This window comes from Fistularia commersonii, chromosome 17 (genome assembly GCF_037954325.1).
Source record: "Fistularia commersonii isolate RoL2024-O1a breed Wild chromosome 17, RoL_Fcom_v1.0, whole genome shotgun sequence".
NCBI lineage: Eukaryota > Metazoa > Chordata > Actinopteri > Syngnathiformes > Fistulariidae > Fistularia > Fistularia commersonii.
Window position 1 is genome coordinate 15,353,554 of NC_141300.1, and position 17,175 is coordinate 15,370,728.

Sequence of the window (17,175 nt, forward strand, 5' to 3'; positions counted from 1 at the left end):
ATACGGGTCTATATCCAGGAGAAACAGGGTGCAAAAAGAGGAACTGCGGTACTTCGTGAGGCTGGATAAGTGTTTTGGAGAGTTTCGGAGCTTGTAGAAGAGCCGCGAGACAGTGCTGAGTTGTGCTGTAAATGTGACAGATGAGTTCGCGTTGGAGACGGGGCTCCGTCAGGGATCAACTCTGAGCCCCAGCTTGTTTGCTAAGGTGATGGACAGGCTGACAGATGAGGTTAAACTCTTCTGAACGACATTGTGATCTGTGGTGAGAGCAGGGAGCAAGTGGAGGAAAATCTAGAGAGGGGGATGTATGCCATGGAGAGGAGACAAATGAAGGTTAGCCGCAACAAGACAGAAAACGTGTGCGCTAAACGTGAGGCCGCAGGGAGTGACGATACAGAGGGTTTTTGGTCAACAGTAAATAGATGAGATGAGATGAGATGAGAACAACTTTATTTATCCCGAAGGAAATTGTTGTGCCAGAGTTTCAAGTAAAAACATAACAGTAATAGATAATAGTAGGAAGGAGGAAGAATAAGAAATACAATGAAATATAAATTGTCTTAACTGTTAACTGTTAACTACAAAGATTTGAAGATTCCCTGCGACTGAGGGAAGAGGAATTAAAAAGCGAACAATAGCAAAACTAAAATAGATAAAATAAATAAAAAAATTTAAAAAATTTAAAAATAACATTTTTAAAATAGATAAAAATTTTATTATAAAAAATAGAATAAAATAAAATAAAATAAAATAGCAATGTGGAGTGTGGAAAAGAAATGAAAAAATGCATTCAAGCTGTTTGGAACAGGTGGAGAAAAATGTCAGGGGTGATGTGCGATAGAAGAATATAAGCAAAATTAACAATAAGATGTACAAGATAGTGGTTAGTCCAGCCACGGCGTGGGGCTTGGAGACAGTGGCAATAAAGAAGAGACGGGAGGCAGTTTGAGGTTGCAGAGACAAAGATTTTCAAGCTTGGAACTGCCAGGAAGGAGGCAAAAGAAGATTTATGAAAAAAGAAGATCAGATGATATTGCAAACTTAGAATGATTAATTATCCATGATGGGATCCACCAACTTTCTCTCACAGTTCAATGATACCAAACGGTTTGGGTTTTAAAGTATCACATTTCAGTCCTCTCTGTCTCCCTCTCACTTTTCCTGCTTGGTAATCTGATCCTCCTGTTTTTCCAAATGACTGTTGTAACCATAGTGATAATATGCATAATTCATGAGCCCGTAGTGGCGAAAACATGGAGCAGGTAAGATGTTTACACCGTCTCGAACAATTGAATTAGTTTTTCCATATTTCAAGCAACACCCTGGGGTGTCTATGCAGGACTTTGGTTTGGCCGGAGCCCGGTTTTCCTCCGAAGACACAAGTCTCCTCGACCGCAAAGTGTTTCACGTTACCTCCAGCACAGATGAAGCTCATGAGGCCGTGACGAAGGTGACAACCGCAGACACGATGCACGCGGTTTTGTCTTCATGTACTACATTTCCTTGATTTTACACTTTTATCAAAATGCTAGGATTTCATGCCAAATTTTGACCATTGCACTTGTAAGACTCAAGAGACTTTTGGTCTAATGATTATTTTGTGGATTTGGGGTCTGTCAGATCATAAAATTCCCAACATCTAATTTTCCACATTTTGCTATTTACCATTTTCATAAGTTACATTAATGTCTTTTTTTCAAATTACCATTTTGTTACCAGTGCGACTTCATGAAAAGTTTCCTGCAATGTAGTACTCTCTCAATAATGCATATGATAGTGTTGTGATTCTGTTTCAAGACTGCTTTTAGAAAGATGTTAGTAAGGTAAGACAATTTGTGGGAAAATTGTTTTTGACCTTTAAGTGCACAATTGCTTTTACCCTTTCCCTTTTAGCATTAGCAGATGTCCCTATCACACACACAAAAAAAATACATTTTAATGAATCATTTCTTATAACTGAACATCATATCCTTGTGTAACTTACTTGTTCAGATTGCGGGAGATCACAGCAGCTGGTCCTGTGCTGGTCAAAATGTTTTGGATGTCCTTGTCGAAATGGAAAAGGAGAGGAAAAAGAAGGAAAAGGTACTTTAATTCAATGGTGATGGGTGAGAAAGGTGTGAAAATTGAGGATCCAAATGTATTAAAGTTTTTTTTTTCCTTTTTTTCTTTTATTATGTTTAGCTGTACTGGGAACTCCAGTTGCCAAATGCAGGAAATCTTAATGTGTTTAACATGGAAGATATCACAGCGATCTCTGGTCCTGACACGCTGCACAGCCAGCACCAAAGCACAAACACAAGCACTTTCCCAAAATTTCATGAGTCAAATTCAGAAACTTTGACCTCACAAGTAAGTATGGTGGATGTTCTGTGCAGTTTGGTCATTTAATACCATTATCAATTGTGCAGTTCTTTCATTGTCTGCACGCAGAGGGGCAAACAGGGTGGGGAAATAGAATACGATAGTGCTCGACAAAAGAGGAGGGTCAAGAAAGCAGCCAGGCAAAGTGTGGCCAGGTGAGAATCTGTGGCTCAAAAACTCGTGTGCAAAGTGTGTGTTTTTTTTAAATCTCACATTCGATGCTAATTTACTGCAACACGCAGGCAAACTTTTTATTCCTAATTCCAGTAGATTCACCATGAAGTACTTGGTATATTCTCACGATGCATCATTTGCAAAAGATCCATTCCCACTTTGATAAATTGTCATAGTTCAGAATACTTAAACTTCTATTGTAAAATATTACATACATTGCGCAGCATTTAATTTGATGTTGTTCAGGGCACCTTTACTCAACTATCTATTTCAATTTAATATGTATCTAATAGTATCACCATCCCTAAAATGTATTGCTGATGTGACGGTGCCTCCTCCAAATTATTTTGAGTTTGGGAAACCCCCCCTTGTTTTTGGAACAAGTTGAGTTCCTGTCTTTATTTCTTTAGACTTGCGACAGAAGGGGTGCAAAGCATACTTGCTCCTTCCTGGCAGGGAAAAAACCCAAGGGTCAGATGTCAGGCCTGGGGCTGCGTCTCCTTGTCAGACGTCTTCCTTTTGGTTGAAGTAAAGTATGACGTCGTGACCCATTTGCTCTATACGGAAATGCTCGAGGAGCACCATTGTAAGGATATCTGATTATGAGTTCTCATCACTATAACAAAGCACCTTAACTGCGTACTTAAATTTTCATATCATTTTTGTTATGCTTTCTGGTTTTGCTCGCCTGATTTTGTAGCCCCGAATGTCTGGGAGAGCCTGCTGCCATGGCAACAAGACAAGGAGGTGGAGCTGCTGGAGGATCTTGCAGAGGAGGCTTTGGAGGCAGGTGACATGCTGCGTTTGGCGGAGCTGCCCGGAGCGTTCAGGCTTTACAGGTAAAATTGAAAGACGAGATAATGGGAATCAAATTCATGGAGGCAATTTTCAACGATGTCAAAAATGAACAAAAACACGATATAAAAATACTCCCATGTTTTCCAAAGAAAGACGAGTAATTACACAGTATCAGAAAACAGGCATGAATTCAAGGCACTTTCCAAACTATTAAAGTGTGACAAAAAGGCTGCTTTGATTTAAAGATCGTGTCAAAATTCACACATGTGAACATTTCTATTCCGAATTAAGTTCTACAAACCTTATCTAGGAGTCTTTAGAGGTGAGTCATCTGTGGCCTTGCAGCTCTGAGGGTGATGAAGGCAACTCTTAATGAAATTTGTAAGTCACATTTAAGGTGGTGGCGTGGCGCTGGAGGCCGGAGCAAATGTTCATCCTCGAAACCAAACATTCCTGGTTCGATTCCCGGCCTCTCCTAGTGTGTCGAAGCGTTGTTGGGAAGAGACTGAACCCCTAACTGCTCCCCTGGCACCGCCAGATGGCAGCCATCTGCTCATGGTTCATCCATGATGGGTTAAAGGAATTTCCCGCAAGAGATAAATACATTTATAAAAATGGAATCTTAATTTTAACATTATTCAGGATACTCTAGATTCACCGTCTTCTGGTTATTCTTATTTCTTTTCCTCCAAAAAGTACACTCGCAGTTTCTCGTTGCCTGCCTGTGGAACCTTTCATTATCTTAGTTTTATTTATCTTAATAAGCCTATGTTTGGTTGTGGGGAACAAAATACTATGATTCCGGCAAAGACTCTAAAAGAAACATAAATGCTATTCTGAATCAAGTATTAAAAATGATTTAAATCCTACATAAACAACTTTCTAACTAAATCACTATCACCGCAGAGCCTGCCCTGATTCCAGCAAAGAGTGCCGGTCAGCCGTTTCTCTCCTAAATCGATTACACACAGCTCGCCAAGATGAGAGGGACACGCTGAGCTTGTTAGCAGACAGGTAAGAGCTTCTCATCTGCATTACATTTTAAGTCATTCTCCTTTTAACCTCATTTTAATTTAATTTCAATGTCTGAGCATTTCTTTTAACTAAATTACTATTCTTGCCAAGCAATATGAATATTTTAGACGCCAACCAGATCCTGAATTATTTTATGATTTTTCTACTTTGCAGATTGGACATGGAGAACCTACGACTATTGTGTCTTTACATTAGACTGGCCACTTTAAGAGCTCAGAGAGAAACGATGTCCTACAGCGCAATGGTAGCAGCCCACCAATCCTGGGCTACATGGTGAGCCAAACACTAAAAACACTAAATGTAAAAAGCCAAGTTTTGTTTTTTTTTTAAATTTCAAGCCCCCCCCTTGCATTTCAGCTTATCTGTGTTCTGAGTGCCGCCCATCTTTCTATCTATCTGTTCAGGCCACATGTTGAGAGCGTTTGCAGAGCAGAGCAAGCTGCTTTATGGCTACAATGTGAAGAAGAGGAGCACATGAGATATCCCATTTCAGGATCACAAGAGCAGGTACTGTAAAGTAAATATCTACTTGTGAGATAAATTGAACGTAATAAAACGAATGATGGTGATAATAATAATAATCGTCTTCTTCTCCTTTCGGCTTTTCTCTTCAGCGGTCGCCACAGCGAATCAACCTCCTCTCTCACACCAACTACTTTCATATCCTCTCTCATTATGTCCATAAATCTTCTCTTTTGTCTTCCTCTAGACCTCTTGACCAGCTCCAATTTCAGCATCCGTCTACCAATATATTGACTATCCCTCCTCTGCACATGATCCAACCATCTCAGTCTGGCTTCTCTCACCTTCTCTCCAAAATGTCTAACATGGTCTGTCCCTCTGATGGACTCATTCCTGATTCTATCCATCCTCGTCACTCCCAAAGAGCACCTTAGCATCTCTGCAACTAATAATAATAACATTAATAAATTGCAATTATTATCATTGTTGTTGTTGTCAAAGTCTTCTTGTTGTGGCACCTGGACTTAAAATTCTTCACTTGAAGGCATTTCTTCCCCCATCCGAGAGGCTTCCTCAATTCAACTGAACAAGAAGATTTCAACAAGAATTCACAATGACATGGATGACAGAGAATATCCACAGACAAGATTGTTGTTATGTTATTATTATCATCAGTCCTCTTATTGTATTACATACACTGTATTATATTATGACGCTAATATCATTATATTATTATTGATACTGTTATAAAATAATAATAATAATAAGATGAAGAAGAAGAAAAAGAATATAATTGTTATTGTTACTATCAGTCATAGTCATTATTATTATTGTTATTATTATTTTATAATTATTATCATACATTTTTTGTGGGGCTGTCTTTCTAAACCCAAAGTCAACTTGAAAAATCAAATAAGATGTAAAATTTTAGAAGGAATTCCAGCAGTTGCAATTAAGATTATCGAGAGTAAGCAAGTCTAAACGGATGGTCTTTGGGTTTTGACTTAAACATAGAGGGAGAGTCAGCATTTTTGATGAATTCTGGAGGAATTTGTGGAGGCATTTGTTGGGGAGATCGAAAAAGAATGGAGTTGTAATATATATCCGGGAGGTGACAGGGCTATGGATGGGGGTTGGCTGCAGCAGGTGGAGCAAAGAAAGGGCAGAGTCTATTGCCTTCTACTCAGAGAGAAATAGGTGGACCGAGTGACATTATTAATGGAGAAAGTTTGAAAAAGTTGGAGGAGAACCACGATTTCATCTCCATGAGGTATTCAGAATCGGAAAAAAGGTGCAAGAGTTGAAATTGATATGGAGGCGCTGTAGAGTTGGGTATCATCCGCATCGCAATGAAAGTTGATTTTTTATGGAATATGCGCCCTCTCGGACGCGAGTGAATAATTAATAGAAGGGTCCCCAGTACTGAACCCTGAGGCTCACCAGCAGAGACGGGAAAGGAATGAGAAGAACAGAATTTGAGTCGGATGAGCCGAATGCGACCAGAGAGATATGAAATGAACCGGGGAAGGAAGTGTGGCAGATACCAATGGATGATGATCTATTAACGAGGGTGATATGAAAGATAATGTCAAAGGTCGTGCTCACATCACGAAGGGTGAGGATGGTGAGTTGGCTTCCATCAGAAGGTCCGAGACGATGTCTTAATATCATTTCTTTACAGGTTTTTCCCCACCATTTCTTCAAAGGATGAAACCAGACATTTAATTCTCAGCTGAAATATCTAAACTCTTGTGTTTCTCTGCAGGCTGTGTTGCAGTGGTTGGTACTGACTCAGGAGCAGGAAAGGAAGCACCTCATCAGTTTGATTCGTGGAGTCCTCCTGGAGGATCTGCAAGGGCCAGGTTATACATTGCCTTCACAAGAGGGTAAATCAATACGAATCCCCTTTTATCTGCTCCTTTGTCTGGATTGGTTTCATTTATTTCATGAAAGGAGGATTTTTTTTTTCTTGCCAGGTGAGGATCAGCAGGCTTCTATGAAGAGTGGCTGCATAACAAAACTGAGACAGATCTATACAGCCCTGCAGACAAATGATAAGGCTCAAGTGCTCTTGCAGCAAAACTATCCCCAACTAGATTCCCGCCCCCGGCTTGAAATGGGCGTGTCAGAGGCAGGGTGCCCCCGAAACTGGCTCGAAGATTGTGCCTCGGTCCTACTGACCCAGCTGATGAAGCGCCAAGACATACAGGCTTCTGCATTGCTGGCTACCCTGATGGACCAGGTGAGGGAAGTCAAACAAAGCACGTATCTGCTGTAAAATACAATAACAGACCACAAATGATTGAGAATTCTCTGCTTTCTTTGTAGTGCTAGGAAATTAAAATTTATATCTCTGAATCCCTGTTACTTTTCTCCACTTCTATAATGTGGTAGCTGCTCAAGTTGCTCCCTTGCAGACCTGTTAGCTAAACCTATTCACTGAAAAAGATGCAACATTTGAGTGTCTCAACAGTCACCCAAACTTAATTGTTCTGTTTTATATTCATTCATTCTGTAATTGAAGTTTCAATTTTCATTTATGCATATGTCTTATTGATTTATTCCGCCACTTTAATGTTAGTATTTTGCTTAAATCACTTTGAACCGGATTTGTATGCAACTGCTTTATCATAGCTGGATATAGCTGTTTTAATTCAGTAAAGGTAATATGTGCGTCCCGTAGAATGCATCGGGTCTCCAAGCACTGCAAGATGATTATGTATCAAAATTCCAAAGCAATCATCACACCAACCTGCTCCAGCTCCTGGTCTCAGCGGTCTCTTTACCTTCACACCCTGAAATAAAAGGGGCCAACAGCGAGGAGCAAAGCCCACCTCAGTCATGCCAATGCGACCCAGCTGGGACCCAAGACATCAGTGCTGTGTCATCTGAACCACAGCCTCCTGCAATTAGAAAAGCCAGCGGAGCGTTAAATGGAGACCATAATGGAGATGTGGCTGACAAACAGGATATCTGTGCAGGTAATGCAATGGAAGGGAAATTTGTTTGGGGGTTTGATCAACTTTAGTGCATTTTACGTCTTTCCAGGCTGTGGAGTGACAATGGCACACCTACCTGACTTGGAGATCTTGTGTGTGTCAGATGCAACAAGTAATATTGATGCGGCACTTGCTGTAGAGGGGAGCAGTTCTGGAGAAGAGGGCAGTGAAACAACTAGCATCCAAAACAATGAGAAGCAGGGTTCACTGGTTGCTCTTGCTTGGAGCAAACCACCACAGGAAGAATACTGGGCTAAAGATAGCAGTAGCCTGGATGCCCAAATCCAACTTTGTGACATAAGCAGCACTGCTGAGCATAGTGGAGTGGCAGCTGGAGAAAGTCATGATTCAAATCCAATTTTAATCCACTCTGTTTCATCACCTCATCCTGATGCACCATCTGCAGACCAACAGCCCTACACAGAAAAAGAGGTACACAAGATTTCTTATGACTAGGCCCATTTTACACTCATGCTTATTTTGGAAATACCCTACATCTGTGTATTGTCCTCTTTGACTTTGCTGACATCAAGCAGCATGTGCTTTGCTCTGCAACATCTGAGGACACAGCTGCTACGGGCAGAGAAGTTGCAGAGATGGATGTGTTCCCCGCTGCAATTGACCCAAAGCTGAGAGAATCTGAAGTCAGTTCCCATGAGGACCAGAAATCTCACTCTCAGAGCACAGTAAGTCTGCTTTTTGCTGCTGATTTGCACCTTTCAGAAGTGAATCAATTAATTCATTTGACGAACTGAGTTCATATTTGAATGGCCAAGGTTGACTGTGGTCACACAGAGAAGACGGCAACGACAGAACAAGCAAGAGAGTCTATTTCAGCCAAGGAGAGAGAGAAGACAATGCGCAGCCTGGTGAACATGCAAAGAAAGGTTGAGCAGAGGCAGCAGCGAGACAGAGAGAGGCAACTCCTGAGGGTGAGAGGGGTCAAGAAAGACAGATCGATTGATTATTCACATGAGAAGGAGCGGAGAATGGGACAGCCGCCATCAAATTCTCCCCATCGCTCTCTACGTGTTAGGTTCAGGAACGTCTGTCAATCATCCAGAACAGGAAGGCGGAGGAAGATTTGCTTGGACTTAAACAGGGAGAGAGGCTAAGACATCTTATGCACAATCTACCACAGGTAAGCTTTTTATCTGGTGAACTTATCATTAAGATGACTTAGAGTGACATAGTAAAATGTGTTATTTCAGGAAGACAAGAATCAGCAGAAGATAGTGGTCAAGGAGCGCCTGGAGCATTTTCGCCGAGAACGTTCTTATATAATGCAAGCAAAAAGAGAAAGGTAGAGACCATTTCTTTCAATCAGACAGGAAATTGTTTAGATTTTTTCCTATATAATCATAATTGCTATTATTATTTAATTCTATAAGGAATACTACAGGTTTCATGGAACTCCTAGGCCCAGTCTCACGCCACAGCAGACATTTGGAGGATGGGACAGATTGAAATTCTACAGCTGCTAAAAGTTGTTTTATCCAATTTTCGTCTATTAAATGTCATATCAATGGACATTGAAAAAGTTCTGGCTTGATGTTATGTGCAACAACAATAAGCTAAGATTTTAAATCCGTACACATTCCCAAAATGGGAAACATCTTGGTACCAGACAGTTTCAACTGGGACACTTTAAAGTTCATTATAAAATGCAGTTAAATATTAACTTTTTCCTCTAGATGTGAAGTACAATAAGGATTTCTAGTGTTAGTGTGTGATATCGCTAGTTTTTCATGGGTTAGCTGAAATAGCATTTTCAATTTTTTTTATGTTGAATTCAAGACATAATCTAAAGGAAAGGTGGTTTCTGACCTTTAAATCCAAACCAGTAATTTGTTTGTTCACTTCTTATGCACTTTGGAGCAAATATTTGATGTGTTAGACGCTTTCCTGTCAAAGTATCCAGTAAATGTAGGCAGTGCATCTGAACAAAATGAGAATTCAAGACTTTTAGTGACTGTTTATTATACAGCTTAATTATCATTTTTGACAAACATAAGCATCAACAATTATATTTATCAATGACCCTCTTTGACTGTGTACACATTAACCCCCTGTGACCTAAATTACATACACAATGAGCCACAGAGGTTGGCAACGCTGGCCATTTAAGAAATGAGATTATACAGAGGGGCACTGTAGCAGACTTTTGATGTACCTGTGGACTGAGGCTGTATTTACAGTTGGATGGAGATGTGAATATTGTAACCAGTCAATTTGCCTAATAACTACAATGCGAAGATATGTATAATACAGAGGGTCAATGCAAGTCCAGTGGTTTTCTTAAAAGAGTAGGATCTCTTGGCCCAATGAGTCAAGCAAAAACTTTCTACATGGGAGACTCAGGTAAATGAACATTCAGTTGTTTCCAATTTCATTATCTTACATGATGTCACTCACACTGCAGTCTGACAAAGCAAGAATATCTTTCATCCTACGAAGCAAAATCACAGTAGCATCTTCACGCTGAGCCACTGCATCACAAACCAAATTTGCAACTGTGTCCTTAAACACAAAGTACACAGATTATATTCAATGTCAGTTTTTTTCCAAGCAAACTAAAAGACAGAAAAAAATTTAATTCCAAACTAAAATAACTTGGTGCCTGAGAGGGGCCTTACTCAAGACTTTCATTTTCAAACAATGTGACAGCAAGGGACTGAACAGAAAAAGTAAGTCCCATTTTCAAAACAGTTCATCCTTAAGGATGAGGTGGATTGTTACTGTGTGTGCTTCCCAGCAGACTGTATGAATAATCAGGTCAGCAGGACACTTTTGTAGCAATGACATACATGAAAATTAGACAGGGGCATTGGTCAGATTCTGGACCCAGGAGCTACATGTGCAAGAACTTCAGCATGAAAGCAGCATGCGCTTGTGTGTGATAGACTAAACTACACCTTGTACACAACAAGTTAACAATATTTGCAATTTTTACACTAGACATGTGTTTCCAACAGTAAAAAGGTAAAAGGCTAGGATGAAAAGATGGGAGGTCCAAGGTCAGGCTGTGAACCTCTTGAGAATGGGACCACCTTCTGCAGAAGGTTTTGCTGAGCACTTCAGTCCATAAACACAAAACAGTCACAAGTCCAGAGTCTCTTATGGGCACCATGGAACTGAGGGGGGGATAGATATTCATGAATATGTATGTGTATCTCTCCTTTTCACAAGAATCATGAGGAGAAGGAAATGTGCGTGTATGTGCATCAAGTCATGAATGGTGCTAGCAGTGGGATTCATTGGGTGTGCATGTAATTTTGCTTTATTGTGTGCGAATGTCTTTATGCATGAGTCCATCTATTGGTGTGCGCACTGCACCCCTGGACCATGATGGCCCCCTTCCTCATCAGAACTATCATTATAGGCCTCTCTCCTGGCTCCACCTCCAGATCCTTGACTTCTGTCAAAATCTGTCAGGTCAACTTCTTCTGCATCTGCTGCAATAACAGGGTTTTCTGCACGAGCGGGTAGCAAGCACTCAAGTTCCTGAAAGAAATAAGATCTTTTATCACATATGGAATGACACTACAGTCATTCGCCCTAGCTCATCTTCAAGTCCGCCTTATGTCATAAAAAAAAGTTAAACAGCTTTAAAAATTATTATGGTCAATGTTTGTTAGATAGGACTCACATTTAGTTTTTCAGCGCTAATCCAGTTGTTTTCAGGGAACTGGACATCAAACTTGAGGTAAAGGTCCCCCTTCTCAAACGGGTTTCGATACTGAGGCATTCCTTCTCCCTTGACCATTCGAACAGACCCTGCCACACGAACAAATGTCACCATGAGCGCACACACGAATGTGCATAGCTTTGTGCTGACCAAATTTCTGATAGGCAGTTCTAGGAAGCAATTTACACACTGAAACATACACGATGTGGCAAAAGGCTGTCAAGATCCTTAAGGTATAAAAATATATCCTTGCAGTACTGACACACCCTAATTTCCTTACTCTTCTGCATAACGTTAAGGTCAACAAATGTCTCCCCAAAAAAAACAAGATCTAACGTGAGGTAAGAATAAATCAAATGTACCTGGCTCTATGACTTTGCCGGGGGGGTATTTGACCAGCAATTGGCGCCCATCAAGGTGTGTGACTGTCAACTGGAAGCCACACAGAGCCTCAACCAGGCCAATACGTTGAACCATGTGAAGGTCATTGCCATCCCGCCGGAATTCCTGGGTCAAATTGAAAGGATAAAATTGGTTTTGGTCGTAAACGTTTTTGATAGACAGTAATTATAGTTATGTGGTATAAACAGTACACTCAAAAACATCTCAATAAAATCTACATTCATTTGTGTTTGAAACTATAGAGCTGGGAACCTCATGTTCTTTCTCCTGCAGCACCAAGACAATGTCTCCTGGTTCAACACCTGGTGCCTGGTCAGCCTCCCCAGAGAATGTTATCTTATGTCCGTGTCTCATGCCTTTATCGACATGCACCTCCAGAAGCTTAGTTTCCTTGCACACCTTATGACCCTCACACTTTTTACAGCGGTCCTTCTCATTGATCACCTCACCTATACATACAGATATAGCACAAATAGAAGAGGTCTGTTGGGAAGGCACTTATACATATCCATGTACAGTTAAGTGTGTGGGTGCTTGTAGTCAAATTACCCTCTCCGTTGCAATCTGTACAGACTGACTGCATCTGTTGGACCATTCCAGGAGCAAGCTGCCTAATCATTATTCTCATACCTTGTCCTCGGCAAGCCACACACTTCTGCACTGCGCCTGCTTTTCCCCCTTGACTAGTAGAAAAATAGTCAAGAATAAGCATTAAAAATCATAAGCATTTTTAAAGAACATTGTTCATTAATCAAAAATCACAACCAAATTATTTTAAATTCCTCTTATAAGCAGTAACACTAATGACAACAGTTGTCATTCTTTGAAAATATTCGGTGCAAACTCACCCATTACAGGCACCACAAAGTACATTCTTGCTGAGCTGCAGTTTGGTGGTTTTGCCATTGTAGAGATCTTCAAGAGAAACTCTGTGACAACAGTCACAACAACCATTTAATCATTTTCATTTAAACCTTGGTCTCATTATAGAGACTACCAGTTTAACCATTGAAGAACAAACACTTTAATTAAAATCCTTACTTCAGAGGGTGAACCATATCTTCTCCTCTCCTCCTGCCTCCATTGCGTCCCCTGCCCTGCCCCCCCATGAACCCAAACAGTCCTCCACCAAAAATGTGAGAGAAGATATCATCCATCCCAGGCCCACCGCCCCCTCCCTCCCGTAGCCCCTGTTCTCCATAGCGGTCATACAGCTCCTTCTTCTCTGGGTTTGTCAGTACCTCGTATGCAAAGCTGATCTCTTTAAACTGGAAGGTGAAAACAAAATGTGAGAGATGACTTAACATCATGAATTGTTTCTATTGGGGGAAAAAAAATTAAATGGAAGGAAAATACTGCAAATACAGGCCAAACTGTTGTTTTGGTGAGCCATATCTTCAAATGCAGAGAAAAAAGTCTAGTTTCTTTTGATAAATCCATGCAAAAACAGAATTCTGTGACTGTGTCAAAACAAAAATTAAATTTTGCATTTTTTGTCTTTGGGAAAACATAATAACTAGTCAGAAGTCTGACATACACCTGATAATAAGCTTTAATAGTATGACTTTATTATCATATAAAACTAAGCTGTCATAATGCCAGGGTACAAGATGCTGAGTAATTAGACTGCTGTTGGTCCTGCTGCAAACTTGTCTTCAGTATGTTTCATACCTTATCTCCAGCGTCAGGATTCTTGTCTGGATGGTACTCTTTGGCCAGTTTTCGGTAGGCCTGCAATAAACCATGAGCCATTGTTACATAAGATTATGGTTTAGTGAAAGAATATGAACCAAAAGTTAAGTTGTTCCACTTCAAATGACAAACATTTTTGCCACTTCTTCCTTGCTCAGGACTGAACCTGTAGATCTGCTGTCAAAAACACCAGGACACAAGCAAGAGCAGTGCTGCAGCTGACATCCCAAACAATCTTATTGTCTTAATGTCTGAGTCACAAAAAAATCCATCTCCCTTACTGCTATCAATAATTACATGACAGAACTATAATTTCCTAGAAAATTAGCACATGACCAATGAAGAAATTACTGAATTCTTAACAGAAATTGATTCATCATTCACTCGGCTACCCCCCTACCCAACACACACACACACACACACACACACACACACACACACACACACACACACACACACACACACACACACACACACACACACACACACACACCGCGCCAGCTGGGATCACTGGCATTAACGTTACCTTAAAATAGTTCAGGCTTAATCGAGTTATATGGACCATATGAACAAATTTATTAAAACATGAAAAGCCAACAAGCACCTGGTAATCATTTGGCTGGTGTCATTTTGGACAAATGACGAAGATATGCTGGTTTTCTCCGATGGTGAAACTTTCGGGCATTTGTTCTAAGGAAGAGTGACGTCCATGTCGGCTAACTACAGTTATCGTAACGTTATATAGAAACATAAACACGTAATACACTACAAGCCAGACGTTTGAAGATAAACAGTTTGATTCGTAAATTCATGTTGGAAATTCACGTGAACCTTAAGAGTTACTATATGGAACATAACCTGTATCAACAAGAAGGCCCATTTCTGTTATTGACACATTTTTTAATTGAGCCATTAAGCTAGCGATCTGTGCTACGTTCCTAGCCAACCTGGCGTAGGCTATTTGCTGAAATGCATCGTCTAAATTCTGGCAAGCTAGCATACTCGTGGTCACCATACAAATTGCTGGTTCCTTGGTGAGCCATATATCGACAAATTAAAGTGAGGAGTTCGATGTATGCGCATTACTGATGAAGACAAATTCTTGACATTATTGCCTTGAAGGCCACCTAACCAGTCAGTACTCAAAGCACAGTTACTGGCTAGGCTAATACACTCGGAAGCTAAAATACTACTAGCGGTTAGTAAACTAGCTCTCCTTGATTATGTTGTTTCTAGGCCACATTTCACTCGCAAGTGACCTCTCTCCGCCCATTATAGCGTGTTCTCACTTTATGAAAGTTCCGTCACGTTTCAGTCTTTTCCCACCTTTTTAAGTTCATTTTCAGAGGCAGATGGGGAAACTCCGAGGATGTCGTACAATTTGGTATCCGCGACGTTCGACATGATGCTAGCCGGCTACCTCCTCCTGCGGATGTTCTGCTCAGCTGAGAGAAGAGCCGACAATGCGATCTTCACCGGTTGGGCCGGCCGGGGTTGCCAGATTATAAAGCAGCGAGAAATATCCCCTTTTGGTATAGAAGTCTAAATAACAGCCCTATTTTTAAAGTTAAAACATGATGAATTAAAGTGTTTGCTAGACATAACAGGTACTCTTTATTATCACACATTGCAATGTGAATGATGCCATGAAATGTGAAGATTTTCCCCCACAATTAAAGGGAAAAAGAAGCAGGCTAACATTTACTTGCACGATGGAGAAGGCAACCTCCATGAAAAAAAAAATCAAATATACATACCAAGAACTGTTAGGGATATATTTGTAAATGTTTTGCATTTTGTATATGAAGCATTATGAGATAAAATGACAGGATGAAACACTGTTATTGTAGTTGTAACAACAATGTAGCCGGGAGCTACTTTATCATTCTTCTTGAAATAATAATTGCATTCTTGGACACTATTGGTGTAAGTCCTGCTTAATTTTCGAGACGAAAATATCTTTTTCCTCTAAAACTCTGAGTCTGCATCAAAATATTCTATTCTAAAGGATAACATCAAATGTGTCATACATTGTCATGTAGAAACTGTTCTGTTTTCTCAACCTAAAAACATTACAACAGCATAAGCTGATTTCAGTAGTTTAACATAAATTATTCAACCCTCAGCTGGAGTTGAGTTGTTGGCAATGATTTGCTATCAGACAGTATTATTCTGGCTTTGTTTGTCTCAGGTTTTTCTGCCTACTGAATTAAATTAATCAGTTCACTTGTGATCAGTGTTTCTATTTCTTGCTCAGACAAATCCACTCAAGTCTGAATAAGAGCTCTTTGCTTTGACTAACAATATGACCATTTTACCATATCCTATTTTATTTTTTCTCTTACTTTAGCTATGGCCTTTCTCTTGTTGCATGGATTCCTTTTGTGTTCATTCTATGTCATTGTGTGTGCTGGTTACTGCTACCACCACCCCTATATTGTGTTGTGTACTTGTTACTTGTTTAATATTACCATACACATACAGTACACTTACCTGATGGCCTGGAAGGATGTAGTGCTAAAAAACTCAGCTAAAAACTGTACCGTATAATAATTTTTCTTAAGTCATTTGATAGTCATATGATGGAAACTGGAACTCATGTGGTATCTGTTTAGGATCCTTTGATCAATAATCAATAATTTGTGCACTGTCTTTTACTTGAATTCTCTGTAGTTGCATTATGTACTGACTACATCAGCTGTTCTACTATCATCTTTTATACTAAGTACCTTCTTCTTGTTAGTAAAATTTGGATCTGAAAATAGTCCATTTGAGTTACATAAAAAGAATTAAAAAAAAAAGATGGAAACTGCGCAGCATGAAATAAATTTTAGTTTTCACCAACAGGTCCGGGATCCACGACAAAAAGTAAGATAAATATATCAAAGCAGAGCTGTTTGGGTTTTCTTGGAACAAACAGACCCTTCTTACACATTTATATGCGCATATTTTCACAAAACTGTAAGGTGCATCTGGTTAACATATTCAAGCAATTATTACAGTAACTCCAATCTAGTTTTTCTGCCTCAGTAAATATGACACATTATACGAATATGCAGATGCATTTCCAATCCCCAAGGTCATTTGGTTGACTCAAGCTGTCTTTCGCTCCCACCCCCAAAAAGTATATTGTACGCACTGGAAGTTTCTTGTTTTCAGTTTTCCTACTTTCCTACCTTCAAGTTCTGTTTCATGAAAATTGCAACAATGAGTCTTTGGGACTGTGCCATCAGTCATTTTTGGTTGCCCATCAATCCAAAACATATTGCTCAAAGAATATCTACAACATTAGTTTTTGCATGATTTTAGAGACAACTTTGTGATGCCAGACAACATGCAGCAGAAAGGGGGGAGATGACAATGTAATTCACAACATGTGTTACCTTTGCAAGGACACGAAATACATTCTTTAACAGATTAAAATGACTATTATACGCGTTAAACCATTTTAACATATCCTTTTTATTTGCTTATTCCATAGAACCGTTTGTCTGAGATCTCATAGAGGACTCAGCCAATAGACGCTGCAGTTCTTGGTGCTGTCATGCAGCTCTCGGCAGT

At 40.0% G+C, this 17,175-nt stretch overlaps 2 protein-coding genes across 2 annotated transcripts; one reads left to right on the forward strand and one right to left on the reverse strand.

The window, feature by feature from the left end:
- Positions 1-3,090: 3,090 nt before the first annotated feature.
- Positions 3,091-9,801, forward strand: LOC147225331 (uncharacterized). The gene is made up of 15 exons (XM_086163698.1): positions 3,091-3,124; positions 3,239-3,377; positions 4,243-4,350; positions 4,525-4,644; positions 4,776-4,878; positions 4,986-5,258; positions 6,599-6,719; positions 6,810-7,075; positions 7,517-7,814; positions 7,882-8,264; positions 8,369-8,518; positions 8,609-8,764; positions 8,869-8,973; positions 9,044-9,135; positions 9,224-9,801. Exons 1-15 carry the CDS (start codon positions 3,106-3,108, stop codon positions 9,297-9,299), a joined length of 2,409 nt encoding a protein of 802 aa, XP_086019824.1. The 5' UTR covers positions 3,091-3,105; the 3' UTR covers positions 9,300-9,801.
- Positions 9,796-15,086, reverse strand: dnaja2b (DnaJ heat shock protein family (Hsp40) member A2b). The gene is made up of 9 exons (XM_086163807.1): positions 14,941-15,086; positions 13,594-13,653; positions 12,964-13,190; positions 12,771-12,851; positions 12,472-12,605; positions 12,175-12,371; positions 11,883-12,027; positions 11,482-11,609; positions 9,796-11,336 (listed from the first exon to the last, which is right to left on the reverse strand). The coding sequence occupies exons 1-9, from the start codon at positions 15,016-15,018 to the stop codon at positions 11,148-11,150; spliced, it is 1,239 nt and encodes a 412-aa protein (XP_086019933.1). The 5' UTR covers positions 15,019-15,086; the 3' UTR covers positions 9,796-11,147.
- Between the last annotated feature and the right edge of the window lie 2,089 nt (positions 15,087-17,175).

Bases quoted from the DNA above. Each gene is read 5' to 3' on its own strand.
- LOC147225331 (XM_086163698.1), top strand. The intron at 4,351-4,524 runs GTAAGAGCTTCT...TCTACTTTGCAG, and splicing joins CTGAGCTTGTTAGCAGACAG to ATTGGACATGGAGAACCTAC. The intron at 4,645-4,775 runs GTGAGCCAAACA...CTATCTGTTCAG, and splicing joins CACCAATCCTGGGCTACATG to GCCACATGTTGAGAGCGTTT.
- dnaja2b (XM_086163807.1), bottom strand. From the start codon at position 15,018: ATGTCGAACGTCGCGGATACCAAATTGTACGACATCCTCGGAGTTTCC. The intron at 12,028-12,174 runs GTTCCCAGCTCT...AATTTGACCCAG, and splicing joins TGCAGGAGAAAGAACATGAG to GAATTCCGGCGGGATGGCAA. The intron at 11,610-11,882 runs GTACATTTGATT...TTCGTGTGGCAG, and splicing joins CGGCAAAGTCATAGAGCCAG to GGTCTGTTCGAATGGTCAAG.